The sequence below is a fragment of the Dipodomys merriami genome, unplaced genomic scaffold (assembly GCF_024711535.1).
Source record: "Dipodomys merriami isolate MVZ:Mamm:240054 unplaced genomic scaffold, mDipMer1.0.p SCAF_187, whole genome shotgun sequence".
NCBI classification, from domain to species: Eukaryota; Metazoa; Chordata; class Mammalia; order Rodentia; family Heteromyidae; genus Dipodomys; species Dipodomys merriami.
This window is the reverse complement of record NW_027203237.1, coordinates 1,763,687-1,777,616: the sequence shown is the minus strand read 5'-3', so window position 1 is coordinate 1,777,616 and position 13,930 is coordinate 1,763,687. Positions and strand designations below refer to the sequence as shown.

Below are 13,930 nucleotides of genomic sequence, written 5' to 3'. Positions count from 1 at the left end.
ACCCATCTAGGAATCTTTTAATCATCCAAGAAGAAAACACGATACATCACACACACATACAAATATATCGCATGCCTATGTATGCATTTTTGACTGCCTCTCACAACTTGTGATGCTCTTACCTTGTGTCATTGTTTACATGTTGTTTAAAGTCCTATAAGAGAGGAATTATTTTCTTAATTTCATAGATTAAAAATGGAGGCTTCGATACACTAAAAATTTGTTGGGTGTGTGGTAGCTTACACATATAATCCCAGCAACATAGAAAGCCATAGATAGAAGGATCATACTCTGAATCTAGCCTGGAGCACAAACATGATAAGTAAATAGTACAACCCAGACACATGCACATACAAGGTTGTGAGTGTGGCTCAAGTGATAGAGTATTTGCCAGCAAGGACATGGCCATGAATGAGTGGTGAGGAGGTGATTTTGAAGAAATAGTTGGAGGTAGAAAGAGTTACTAGTGATAAAACAGAGTTGATTTTAGACAGCCTGGGAATGTGCCCCCCCACCATCTCCATTCCAGTGCTGATATGTCTGAGAAAAAAAGAGAAAAAAAAAGTAGCTGCAGGAAGGAAACTACTGCAAGAATACCAGCAGAGGAATGGTCCTGCTAGACCTTGAGAATCCAAGAAGATAAAAATGAAAGAGGGAGGTAACCCCAAGACAAACACCGCTGGGGACTGTCCTTTACTCAAGGATATGGCCCAAGACCACGCAGACCCTGAGCCCCCCCCCCCACTGGGCACTATCACAGCTGCCAGGGTCCAGAGTGTCACAGGTCCCAATAACACCAAGGACCAGGAGAGACACAACCAATATCTGGTGCTTGCCCTGGACTCCAGCACAATACAAAAGCAGCAGCTCTGCATTGAGATCCAACAACTAAAACAGGAAATGAAAGAGCTGCAGTATCAACAGGGAAAAGACAAGGAGAAGATCGCCTGTGTGCATGATGCCATGAAAGCAGAGCTGGAGAAGCACAAGCAATGGATACTGTTGCTGATTAGTGAAAAATCAGACTTACAATCTGCCCTGGCCCACAAGCAGCAAGAGGCCTATGAAAGAGCACTGGAGCAGGAGGGTCTTACCAGCTGTCTGTAGGCTGCACAGCAGCGTGTAACAGAACTAGAAACAACATTGTTTGCAGTAAATACCACGCAGAATGAAACTGAGAACAACAACATAGAGCTCATGAAAGCCCTGAATCGCGTAAAGCTGCAGCTCCAGAAAAAGACCAGAAGTATTGAAGACGTGGAGGATGAGAACACCGAGCTGCAGGAGAGGCTGGAAATGCTCCTGAAAGAGAAGGCCGACATGAAAATGCAAATCCACAAGTTCCAAGAGGAACTAGTGGAGGGGGCAGAGTTGGAAAGCCAACTCAACAACATGAAGGAGTTGGTGGCAAGATTAAAGGAGGAGAGAGACATCTTTGCGGAGGACCTGAGGCTGGAGAGCTCCATGGAGAAGGAGAAAGTCCAGCAGCTGCTAGAGCAGGTGAGCCAGCTGAGAGAGGGGAAAGAGCAAGGGGTGAGGCAGGTGTTGGAGTTGGAGAGCAAGCTGGTGGAGCTGAGAGAGCAGCTGTCAGAGCTGCGGCCCCCACAGCCACCTGCAGGGCCAGCTCAGGCTGAGCAGCACCTGCAGGCATACACCCTGCAGTTGCAGAAGGAGCTCAAGACCCTGGAAGAGCAACTTCACCTCCAGGTGGAGGAGAACCTGAGCCTCAGTCTCCAGAACCTGGAGCAGCAGCAGCGGCTGTGGATACTGGAAAAGAAGGATGAGGAATGGGCACAGCATGCCAAGGACCTGCACAAGATCCTGGAGATGATGGAGAAGGAACAGGAGTCCTTGAAACGCAAGCTGGTGCACAACTGCCAGCTGAAGAAGAGCTGGCCCAGCTGCAGGATGCCTTGCAGAGGCTGAGCGCTGAGAAGGGGGAGCTCGCCAGCATCCTGCACACAGAGCAGCAGGAAAAGACAATCCTGCAGGCGAACCTGGATGACCTGGAGGAGGAATTCAAAGATGGAAAAGACGTGGCTGCGTTCAAGTGCCAAGCAGCTGAGGATCTGCAGGAGCTGCATGACAAGTATCTGAACTAGGTGCAGGAGCTGAGCGCCTCCTGCAAACAGCACAGGGCCATTAACCAGCAGCTGATGTCAGAGAAGGAGGCCCTGCAGCAGAACCTGATGGACCATCTGATGGACCAGCTGAAGTAGGAGCAGGTGCAGAACAAGTTGCTGGCCCAGGTGGAAAGGGAGAAGTTACAGGACACTCTGAAGTGCTAGGAAGCAACAAGACAGGAGAATGCACAGCTGTGCGCCCAGCTGAGCGCCCTGGCTTTCCCCAGGGAAAATGAAGGCCAGAGCCAAGAAGACGACAAGGGTGAGGAGGCGACTCACGATGATGTGACTGTACCAGAGGATGTAGACAACCCACACAGCATGTAGGATTTTTACATGGACGCACTGTCCATCGCAGAAGGCAGAAAGGCGAGGATGAGCCGGCAGCTGCAGGAGCAGCAGGCCTGCTGCAGGTGCCTGAGTGAGCTGGCAGCCCAGTGCCAGAGAAAGCTGGAGAGCCAGGACACCTTCTCCCAGCGTTGCATCCACAGGCTTTTCGGCAAGAGGAAGTAGGACACACAGGCTCCCAAGAAGCAGCTGCACATCTGCTTCCCTGAAGACTTGGCTGGCAAAGGGCACCCCCAGAATCATGTGGACGACCTCCACCATCGCTGCAGCCAGCGGACCCAACACCTGACCACCATGGAAGAGACCATGGTGCTGTACAAAGAACAGCTAGAAGTCCTGGAGAAGCTGTGTCAGGAGAAAGACAAGTGTGTGAGCCAGCTGTCCCAGGAGAAGAGGAGGAAGAGGAAGGAGCTGAAGGAGCTGTTGCTGCACCTTACAGGGGAGAGCACAAAGTGCCAGGACATGATGCTGGCAGGTGCCCAGGCCCCTGCTGCTGACGCCCCCTCACACCTCTCAGTCCCCCTAAAGACGGAGGTCAGGGAGGAGCAGCAAGTCTGTGAAGATGTGCATCTTCAAGAAAACTTGAAGCCTGTCCCTGGAGAGGCTGGGGCGCCTGGGCCCCTGGAGAGCCCCACTGCAGAGCTTCCTGTACTGCTGCTGCCTTCCATCCAGCCCCAGCAAGAGCCCACAGACAGGGGTGAAGAGTCCTGCCTCCCTGTCTTCTATAAGCCACAGGCAGATGATGCATTTGATATCATCACCATCTAAAGACTTGGCAGCCACTGCCTAGAAAAGTCGACTCCTGTCCTTTTGCAGGACATGGCAGTTGGGTGGCATTTTCTCGGTTCTTGTTATTATGGCAGATGGGAAGGGTAACAGTAACAGAGCAGCCAATCCTGAGAGGTGGCCAATCTTTAGGAAAGTATATTGGTTGCTAGTGAAGTGTCCCAGGTGATGTTTTTTACAATGACTAAATTCTTTCCATGAATGAAAAAGATGGGAAGTGATGGCATAGTTTTCACTTAGCATATTGTCTTAGTGATACTTTATAAGTCACATCTCTATTAACGTTCTGCTGTTTGTGATACATTCTTATGCTGATTTATGGCATATTTTTCATAATTTTTTAATATTATTGAGGAGAAAATTTGTGTTTTTCCCCCTCAACTGAGTTATTTCATCATTTAACCTTGTATGTTGGTGCATTCACGCATTTTAAATATTGTGCACCAGTAACAAATTCTTTTCTTTTTTTTTAATCCGACATAATGCTAGTACAGTGAGCTGAAAAAAACAGTACAAACTGTTAAAAGGAAAATGTTGATAAACCTGAAAACTTGGAAAAAAGAAATAGTGATACCAAGATAAATGGAGGATTCCTGTAGTAGAAAAAATACAAGAATCTTCTGAAATATATTGCAGAATAATAACACACAATTGTAGAATGTGTATAATGAGAATGCCAAATATCTCAATTTTTCACTTATGGATTGTTCAAGTCGCATATTCAGTGAATCAAATACAGTATTAAAATTAATTTACTCTCTTTGTGTGTGTGTGTGCATGTGTGCTGGTCTGTAGGCTTGACCTTGTGTGCTGTTCCTGGGCTTATATTGCATCCCTTGTGGCTTTTTAGTGGATAGAGGTAAGAGTGTCACTGACTTTCCTATCAGGTCTGGCTTCTATTGCAGTCTTCAGATCTTAGCCTCCTGAGTAGCTATGCCTACTATTGAGAGCCTGTGGTACCTATCTCTGGCTGTCTGTCTGTGTCTCTGTGTCTGTGTCTGAGTCTGTGTCTCTGTCTCTGTCTGTCTGTGTCTGTCTCTATCTCTCTCTCTTTCTGGTGTATGTTCTCGGGCTACAAATCATGGCCTGGGTGCTTTCCTAAAGGCTAACTCTCTGCCACTTGACCACTGCCACACTTCAGTACTTAATTGACAAGAAGAGTCTTGAGGACTTATCTACGCTGACTTTGAGCTGCAATTTTCAGATCTTAGCCTATTGAGTAGCTAAGATTAGCCTTGTGAGCCCACAGTGCCCAATGTGCTCTTTTTTAATTTACTACTCAAACTTAGTAGAAGATTAAAAATTAAAATGTATCCTCTTGTTTGGGACACTGCTGGCAGTTACTTCTGGGTTAATGACATAGCATCAATTATATGTTAAAGATGAGTACATGCTTACCAGGACACAGCATCAATGATATGTTAAAGATGAGTACACACTTCCCACGATGCAACCAGTGTCATCTCGGGTCCTCACAAGAAATAGAGATGTGAAAAATTGCCGGAGTGCGTTGTAGTTGTCTATGTCATTGTCATAATTATTCTTTCATGCATAAGTCTGTTTCTCTTTTCACAAGGAAGTGGAGTTCATTCTTTCTTTGAATCTCAGTTAATTTTGAGATTTCTCATGACCAGAAGAAACTGATGAAAGCTATGCTGCTCTGTTTTGACTGCAGCTTAAAATGAGTATTATCTTCCTGTTGACTCTTTCCTACTAATGAACAGGGTATAAAGGAACTGGTTAGAGATTACTGGAGGGAAGTAGATGATGTGGAGGTGCTTTTAAATTCCCTACATTCGATGAGTTTTGTAGGATCTTGCAGCCTAACTGAACAACCTAACAATGTTCCCAGCAAATCATTGACTGAATTGCAGACCCAATAATAAGTTGTGAAGTTATGGTTGTTTCAGGACACTAAGTTTTGTAGTGACTGGTCACAAAATAAATAGATCAAATATGCTTTTTATATGAAAAAACTGATTTTAGACCCTGGAGTGGCACTATAACCAAGAATGATCCCTTCCCTCCATGAGCTGAGTGTGTCAAGGGAGTGATCACACAAAATTACTCAATAACTTCAGCATTCGAACTGGAGAACAGGGACAGGTGATTTTTTCTTAATGGCAGTACTGAATTTGAACTGAGAACATCATCCTTTATAGGGAAGAATTCTCCTGGTGATCCCTGCTTCTAGCACTTTATGACACTGATCATGTTTTTCAATCATTTATTTATTTATTTATTTTTGTGCCTGTCCTGGGGTTTGAACTCAGCACTTAGAAGCTATCCCTAAGACTTTTTGTGTTCAAGGCCAGCACTCTACCACTTCAGCCATTGTTTCATTTTTGGCTTTTTTGGAGCTAATAGTCTCATAGGCTTTCTTGCCTGGCCTAGCTTCACTTGGTGATCTTCAGATCTCTGACACTTGATTAGCTGTGATTACAAGCCTGAGCCATTGGCACAGATCTGAGCCACTGGCTGACACTGATCATCTTGACTCTTGCTACCTCACTAGGCTGACTTCAGAACTATGTTCCTGCTCCGCTATGATATCTGTTCTCCCTGGGATGACAAGTGGGCATCACTGTGCCTGGTTTCTTCAGTCTAGATAGAGTCTCCTGCCCTTTTCCACCTGGGTTGACCTGTACTCATTGTGCTCCCATTGCATAGCTTTTTATAGCTGAAATAGCAAGTGATTCCCACAGCATAAGCTGCTGTTGTTGTAAGTCTTCACCTAGGTTGTTTATGAACCATCATGTTAAAACGATATTTGAAGCAGGTTTGGACCTCCCTTGGGTGGGCTTTACAATTCTATGGTCATTGATGCACCTCAGCTAGGATTGCCTACTGCTCAGACTAGGATCTCAGGCTCAGGCCTGCTGGGGAAACACTGGCTGTGGCTTCAAACTTGTTTTCTCAGTGACTGCTTCTATATATGGTTGCTTTCAGCCCTCTGCTGATGATGAGAGCAAGAAGCAGCCAGTCCAACAGGAATCGTCCTGGTTCTCCTTAAAGATAGCTACACAGGGCTAACTGTGCCTTTTAATTTGACCATGAAGAGAAGAAATAAATTGCAGTATGGTGAATTTACCTAGGCACTGGTACCTTAGAAAACGTTTTAGTCTCCCAGGGTAGACTTACTGACTTCTCCTCAAAGTTGGATACATAAATCTATGGGAGCTTTAGCCTCCACGTGTTTGTCCTAGGATAGAACTTACTGTGAGTCATTCTGTGTGCATCAGGGTTTCCTTGGGTATTTTTCTTTCCTGTGGTTCCATTGTCCAGCCTAAGGTGACATCCTGGCCCAACATCAGTTTCCCTTTAGTTGTTCATTTGCACTGTGTGGCCTTTTTGCCTGGATACTGTCTCTGAACTAGGCCCCTCCTGTACCTTTCCCTGAATAGTGAATGGTTGATAGGCTATAGAGTCTCACGTGCTAACTTATGAGTATTGAAGCTAGAAAGCCAGACATTGAAGTTTTGGAATAGTACAATTTGTGGAGCTCTAAAAACATTGTCCTTGGCGCTTTGGGCACCATTGAATATAAAAGACTTGAGCAAAGGACACTATCATTGATTTATGTTGACTTTTTGCCACTGCTCCTTCCCAGTCTTCATATATGAAGGAGGCCTACTGCACAATATGTGGATCTCTGAAGTGGAAAGTTTTGCCATATACAAGAGAGTTTGTTTATAATGCCACCACTGGAGGCAAGGGAAATGAAGTGCTGGGGGCCTTTGCATTCATCGTCCAACTTTCTGGCTCCCCATTGGTGCAAGTTCAGCAAGTGGCAGGATTAGGATACTCTCAGAGTACAGTTTTTAACTTCCCATTTCCATGGTTCCCTCCTCAGGCCCAAGTGCAGGGATGGTAGCTGCAATAGATTTGAGCTACTTCCGGATTCCTGATGAGCAAACACTCAACTGCAAGGCAACCATACATCAGAAGGGGTGTCTGCTGTAGAGTAATTGGGTGTAAGTTGCTCAAATCTGTTCTCTGAAACTGATGAAAAAAAGGAATAACTGAAAGATAGTGAAGCAAAGCAGGTTGTTTTTCTGCCTTGCCATTTCTAGGGTGTTATCCGTAACTCAGCAACTCATTAAAATCAAACTAATAAAATAGATTAACTTTAGAATCTAAATAGAGTTAGTGCTTAAGACAAAATCACATATGGTCAAAATTGTACTTCAGCTTCCTCTAGTGCCTATAAATTCAGTCACATACCACTTAGCAAGGCTTGCTTTAGTCATCAGTGGAGTACACACATGAAAGCGAGCACAACAGAGGATTTTGTAGCTGAAGAATTGTGGGACAATGACATCAAATGCAGCATAATGTATGTGGTGATGCTTATTGAACATCCTATTTTTTGACTGCCTATGTTTATTATTTTTTATTGTGATGGTGATGTACAGGAGGGTTACAGTTACATAAGAATGGAAATGAGTACAATTCATGTTAAACATAGGTAGCCTTTTCTCTCATTTTCTCTTGCTACCCCTTATGCCCCTATTTCTCTGCCCCTCCATGTTGTAAAATTCACTTCCAACATAGTATGTTGTGAGTATAACTATTGCATTGGTTCACTCTTTGGACGTCCTATTTCTGTGTGTGTGTGTTTATGTGAGTGTGTGTGTGTGTAAGTTGTATTATTTTAATAAGTGAAAATAAATTATGCTTCCTTAAAAAAGCAGTATTATCACTATCTCATTAAAATCTGATATAAACCCACTCACCTTCCAAAACCAAAGGTAATATTTTACTAAAATAATACACCAAAGTCTTTACAAGTTAACTTCTCCAGGTTACACACACATATGAAATCCTTATGACAGACAAATTACAGCTCCATACCAAAACATAGATAGCTAGAACAAAGCCACTATGAATAAATGACACCCTGGAAATAACTGATAGATGTTTTACATAGATTTACCAACAATTATAGGTACAAGTTAATTTTGGAATTCAGGTAAAGAATGAAATGTATCAGTGTACAAAGTAACCCATTTATTTCAATGCACATAGTATTAAGCATCTTTTTTTTTCTTTTTTTTATTTGTGCTGTTTTACGTGAATCACATCCCAGCCTTTTGTTTATATTTAGCTTTTGAGACAGGGTTTCACTAACTGCCAACTAGCCTCAAACTGAGTTCCTTATGTCTCCACCTCCCAAGTAGCTAGGATTACAGGAATACACCACCCAGAAAAATAGTTACATTTAAGGTCAATCCTAGTTGTTCCCTATGTAAAACCATTTTTTATTTGAAAAGAATAGACAGTTAAGTCAGAACCTACACCAAAAACATTCTAGGATTCTTTGATAAAATCAGATTGAGAGGTGGTAGACTCCATTTCAGTCAGTGCCTGAAATAGTTTCACAAAGCAAGAAGATTTTTCTTAATGGATTCTCTCTTAACTCTGCTGTAGCTTCTTAAATCTCATAGACAGGAAAAGTTGACCAGTCTTATCGTTTTGAGAACCAGCTCTTCATTCTAGGTCTTCTTTATGTAACTTAGGAATTCCTCTTTTTCCATTTGGCAGCCACTTTTTTCCCACTGTACTTGCAGTTGCTGTAACACAGCACCAATTTCCTTCCTGGAAGAAATGCCAACTTTTCTAATGTCAGGTCCGCTCATAGGGAAGTGTGCAAGGACCACTACTACATCTCCATGAAGAGACTGTGTTCACCCTGGTACTTCAGCAGCTCACATACTCTGGCATTTCCATCTGGCTCTCTGGAATCTACAATGAAGTTTTGATAGGGTTTCAATGGTTTTGAATGATCTGATGCTGTAACTAAGTCTTTCCTATTTTTAACTCTAAATAAGCCAATGTTTTTCCTCTTCTTGTGAAATCTTCAACCTCAAATCCCATTTTGTGACATCATCTTGTACTTTCCGCAGTGAGGCCAAGATGGGCCTTCGCTTTGCTTAGCAAGTATCAACATTTTCACTGACTTCACTATATTCTTATAAACTTGCAATTGTGGGTAAACCTTTATGAGGAGTCATATCAAGATCATAGATCAGGTGAAATAAGTCGTTTACACATTTACCAAAAAGAATTTTTTTTCAGTTCTACCCAAATGCACTCTCCTGATAGTCCAGCCAAGCCTTTTGCATTTTCTGCGATTGCTTCCAAAGTCTCAGCATCATGTTTACCAGGTTTGTCCACAATTCTGCCATCAAACCTGAAGTAGCTTAAAATCCGAAGTTAATCTTCTTGTATTCTTTGATGTGTGTGTCCTACAAACCGTAACTTTCTTATTTTTTTAAAATCTTCATAGCCACTAAAATAATCGAGTCAATAACCATCAAGGCCTAGAAACATGGAGTTTATAGTGAGGTCTCTGTGTTCGGCATCCTTCTGCCGGGCAGCTGTGAATTCTACCTAGGCATGTCTTCCGTCACTTGTGACATCTATCCTCAGTGTGGTAATTTCAAAATTGCCTTCACGAAGCATAGCCATGATGGTTCCCTGCTTCTCTCCTTTGTTGGTCATCCGAATGCCACCTGACAGAAACATCTCCCTCATTTGGGTTTTGGTGGCAAAATGGACATCTTGAAGTTTCACCCCATTCGGCAGATCCCTCACCGCTCCTCTTGCTGTTCTCAGCTCTTGATTCTCTTTCACAAATAATTCTATCAGACTCTTCAATCCTCCCGTGAAAAGGGACTGGAATCCTGGAGACTGCCATTTCAAGACAGAGCTTTCTCCAGCCTGCATCCTGTCCTGCCTGCCCAGGAAACAGCAGCCTCTGCATCTGGAGAAGTGGCCACACATATCTGCCAGGTGGGCACGTGGGCACACCGACCACACTTCCCTGCTCACCCACCACACATCCCTCTGCGCCCACCACACTTCCCTACAAGCAAACCACACTTCTCTGCACACCCAGCACACTTCCCTGCGCACCCACCACACTTCCCTGCGCTTCCACCACACATCTCTGTGCACCTACCACTCTTCCCTGCACACCCAGCACACTCCCCTGCATGCCCACCACACTTCTCTGCAGGTGGCGGTGAGATGCGATTTTATTCATCAAGTGCCAGAGGCTCACCTCCTTGTCTAGAGGTGGCTCAACCCCAGCCAAGCAAGAGGGCCAGGCCTTGAGTTCAAGCCCCACCCACATCAAACATCATGTAAAAAAAAGTACATTTTCCTATCCCTCCCGAAGGGCAGACTTTGGGGTACTTTAGGGGAAGGAGGAGTGGAGCAGGACTCCAGAGAACAAACTAGACCTCCAGATAATCACAGCAATAACCAACACAACTGTTCTGTATTTTGTCATTGCTCTGAGACTTTGTGGAGGTTGAACTTAGAGGAACAGGACTAATTATTCTGATAAAGAGTATTTCAAGGCATCTTAGCATTCAGACTGTCATATGGCGTAACTGCCTGCTTTTAGCCTAGTTCACAGAATCGGGGAGTAAAATGCAGAACTGAAAAGTTTGAACCTTTTTGCACTGGTTTTGCAGGCATGCAAAAAGCTGAAATTATGGTCTCATGGATGCTTCTACCCAGTCTTCAAGGCAAGGCCTGGGAAGCTAAGCAGTGTGTAATAGGTTCTGAGTCTCTGCATTAGCCCTTCAGAAGATGATGTGTGAAACAGTGGCAAGTCAGTGGATAGGAAGTTGTAGATGCCAAGGAACATGAGCACAGTCAGAACAAGAGTGAGGCTAGGTAGGCAGCAAATGACAAGTCCACCAGGACAGGGTTTCCCAAGAAAACTTCTGATGCCACTGTATCCCCTAGATGCTGACATCAGCTACAGCATTTAATGCTTATCTTCCTGGATTTAAGTCTTGTTTTGGTCCATACCTTCTTTCTGGAGACCAATTCTTTCCTTTTGGGTACTTTATTCTTCCTGGTACTAGACTTGAACTCAGGACCTGGCCCTTTGTGATCACAGGCTGGTGCTCTACCATTGGAGCCACACCTCTAACCCCCTCATTCCTCCTTTTTGGAAATATATTTACTTTGTGCCATTGTATGTTGGCAGTATGTAGTTTGTTGATTTCCTAGGGGTTCAGGGAACAGCGTTTTTCTTGAGTCTTAGAGGAGACTTTGAAATTGCCTTTTGAATAATGTTGGAACTATTAAAACTTGGGGAACCTGTGGAGATGGACAAATGCAGTTTGCATTATGAGATGGACATGAACCTTTGGAAGCAAAGGGTGAGATATCACAGTCTGAATATGAAATGACCCCATTACTAGGCTGATGTATTGAAGGCTTGGTCCTCAGCTGGTCGCACTCTCTGGGGAGGAAATGGAGGTGGGTCTAGGCTGGAGAAATAAGTCACTGGGAGTACGTCCTTGAGGCTATCTCTTGTCCTAGTCCCTTTCTTTCTTTGCTTTCTGGCTGCAAGTTGCTTTGCTCTGATGTGTTCTCCCTGTCAGGATGGACTGAGGCCTCTGAAATATGAGCTAAACACAGAGTTCTTTCTTTTAAGTTCTGGCTCTCTTCCAGCTTAGGCATACAGCTGAGTGACTATCCATCTACTTAAGTTTCCCATCATTGCTGGCATCACAGATACATACTATCATGTCTGACTAACCTGTATAGAGATGGAGTCTGAAGAACTTTTCTGCCCTGGCTGGCCTGGAACTGATATTTTCCAAACTCACTTTCCTGTGTTGTGTAAGATGGCAGGTACATACCACTGCTCAGCTATAGGTTGTGAAAGGGATTTCTTCCTGGGATTGCCTTGAACTATGATCTTCCTATTCCTAGCCTCCCAAGAAGGTAGGCTTATAAGTGTAAGCCATTGGCACTTGCCTAGACAGTAAAACTTCAAAGGCAGTCATGACAGTGGACACAGCTCAGTCAATAGAGTAGTGACAAATTTTGTTAGGAGATGTTGGCAGGGTACAATGCTTTTGCTATGGAGCATGTGGAGGTATTCTGGAAGGTCTTTCTGGACTAAGTATGGGTGTGTTTGTTTGGATGTGTATCCACTTGATGGTATATTAATCAGCTACATATTTTTCTACAGTTTTCATTTTAAAATATTTTTATTTAATTACTTGTACAAAGGAGTTGCCATTCAATAAAGCAGTTTAAGAATACAACGAGTTTTGATTAATGTCACCCCTTTATCATTTGCACACTCTATGAATTTAGTGATGCTTTTTATTCTAGAGTAATTTCCTTAGGTTATAACATTTCCTGTGCATTCCTGCTCTCAGCCATCAGGCATTTTAGTTATTTCTCCCTTTGTTTTCTTTCATCTTCTGTTCTAGTCTCATGGTTCAGTCTGCATTATGGACTACCTGTGTTCCAAGTGCCTTGGAGCAAGAGCACATATATGGTGTTGTTAGTGCAAGTGGAGAAGTTGGAACATGATTCCAGAAGAGACTTCTATGAGAACTTATAACTAGTTTCCTCTCTTTGAAAGGGGGCTGAGAAATGTGATTTTTGACTGTTCCCAGGGTAGGAGAATTCTAATGGAAGAAAGAATAGAATTTAAAGGATGCTACCATCTTTACCACAGACATGTTTATCTCATGGTATGCCATATTATATTTATTTGTATCTATTTGTACAAATGTTTCCATGTCCATAGTTTGTCTTTTCATGTTGCTAACAATATACTTTGGGTAGCAGAAATTCCATTTGTTACTTGTACAATATTAAAAAAAATGAACGATGGGCTGGGAAGGTGGCTCAGTGGTAGAGTGCTTGCTTTGCATGCCTGAGGCCCTGGGTTCGATTTCTCAGCACCACATAAGCAAAAAGAAAAAATCCAGAAGTGGCACTGTGGCTAAAGTGGTAGAGCGCTAGCCTTGAACTGAAGAGCAGAGGGACAGCACCCAGGCCCAGAATTCAGGCCCCAGGACTGGACCCCCCCAAAAAAAACACACAAAAAAAACAAAAAAAAAAATGAACTAAAAAAAACCAACTAGCTGGGCTCCAATGGTTTATGATTGTAATCCTAGATACACTTGAAGCTGAGATATGAGGACTGAGGTTCAAAACCAGCCTTGGCCAAAAATTCTATGAGATTCTTAACTTCAATGAACCACCATAAAGCTGGAAATAAAGAAAAAAAGAACTAAAAATGTATAGTAGATCTACATAAAAGATATATAGAACATAACATAAGAGAAAAGATTTGTGACTAGATTTGACAAAGATGACACTAAAACCATGGTATTTATAGAAAAAAGGTTTAATTGTACACTTTTATAAGAAATGTGTTTGTTATATTCATCAGGACTTAGTCATGCTTGGCCTATATTTGTTTGTTTTGTTTGAAATTGCTCTTTTTTAATTGTTTATTTTCTTGTTTTATTTTGTGATGATCCTGGGTCTTGAACGCAGGGTCTGTCCCTTGGGCTTTTATGCTGGAGGCTAATCTCTACCACTTTAAGCCACAATGCTGCTTCCAGCTTTTTGATAGCTAGTTGGAGGTAAGAGTCTCATGGACTTTTCTGTCTGGGCTGGCTTTGAACTATGATCCTCAGATCTCAGCCTCCTGTAGAGCTAGGATTTCATGCCGGTGCCACTGGTGCCTGGCTGAAATTGTTTTTGTTTTTGCCAGTCATGGGGCTTGAAATCTGGGCCTGGGCACTGTCCCTGAACTTTTCCCTTCAAGGCTACTACTCTGCTACTTGAGCCACAGTGCCACTTCCGGTTTTCTAGTGGTTAATTGGAGATAAGAG

The 13,930-nt window shown here is 43.3% G+C and overlaps 1 protein-coding gene and 1 pseudogene across 1 annotated transcript; one reads left to right on the top strand and one right to left on the bottom strand.

The window, feature by feature from the left end:
- Nucleotides 1–645: 645 nt before the first annotated feature.
- On the top strand, nucleotides 646–3,239 carry LOC138830249 (golgin subfamily A member 2-like). Its single transcript, XM_070026660.1, has 4 exons — nucleotides 646–1,099; nucleotides 1,154–1,858; nucleotides 2,482–2,622; nucleotides 2,683–3,239. Exons 1-4 carry the CDS (start codon nucleotides 646–648, stop codon nucleotides 3,237–3,239), a joined length of 1,857 nt encoding a protein of 618 aa, XP_069882761.1.
- Nucleotides 3,240–8,752: 5,513 nt separating this feature from the next.
- On the bottom strand, nucleotides 8,753–9,986 carry LOC138830263 (CCA tRNA nucleotidyltransferase 1, mitochondrial pseudogene; annotated as a pseudogene).
- Nucleotides 9,987–13,930: the final 3,944 nt, after the last annotated feature.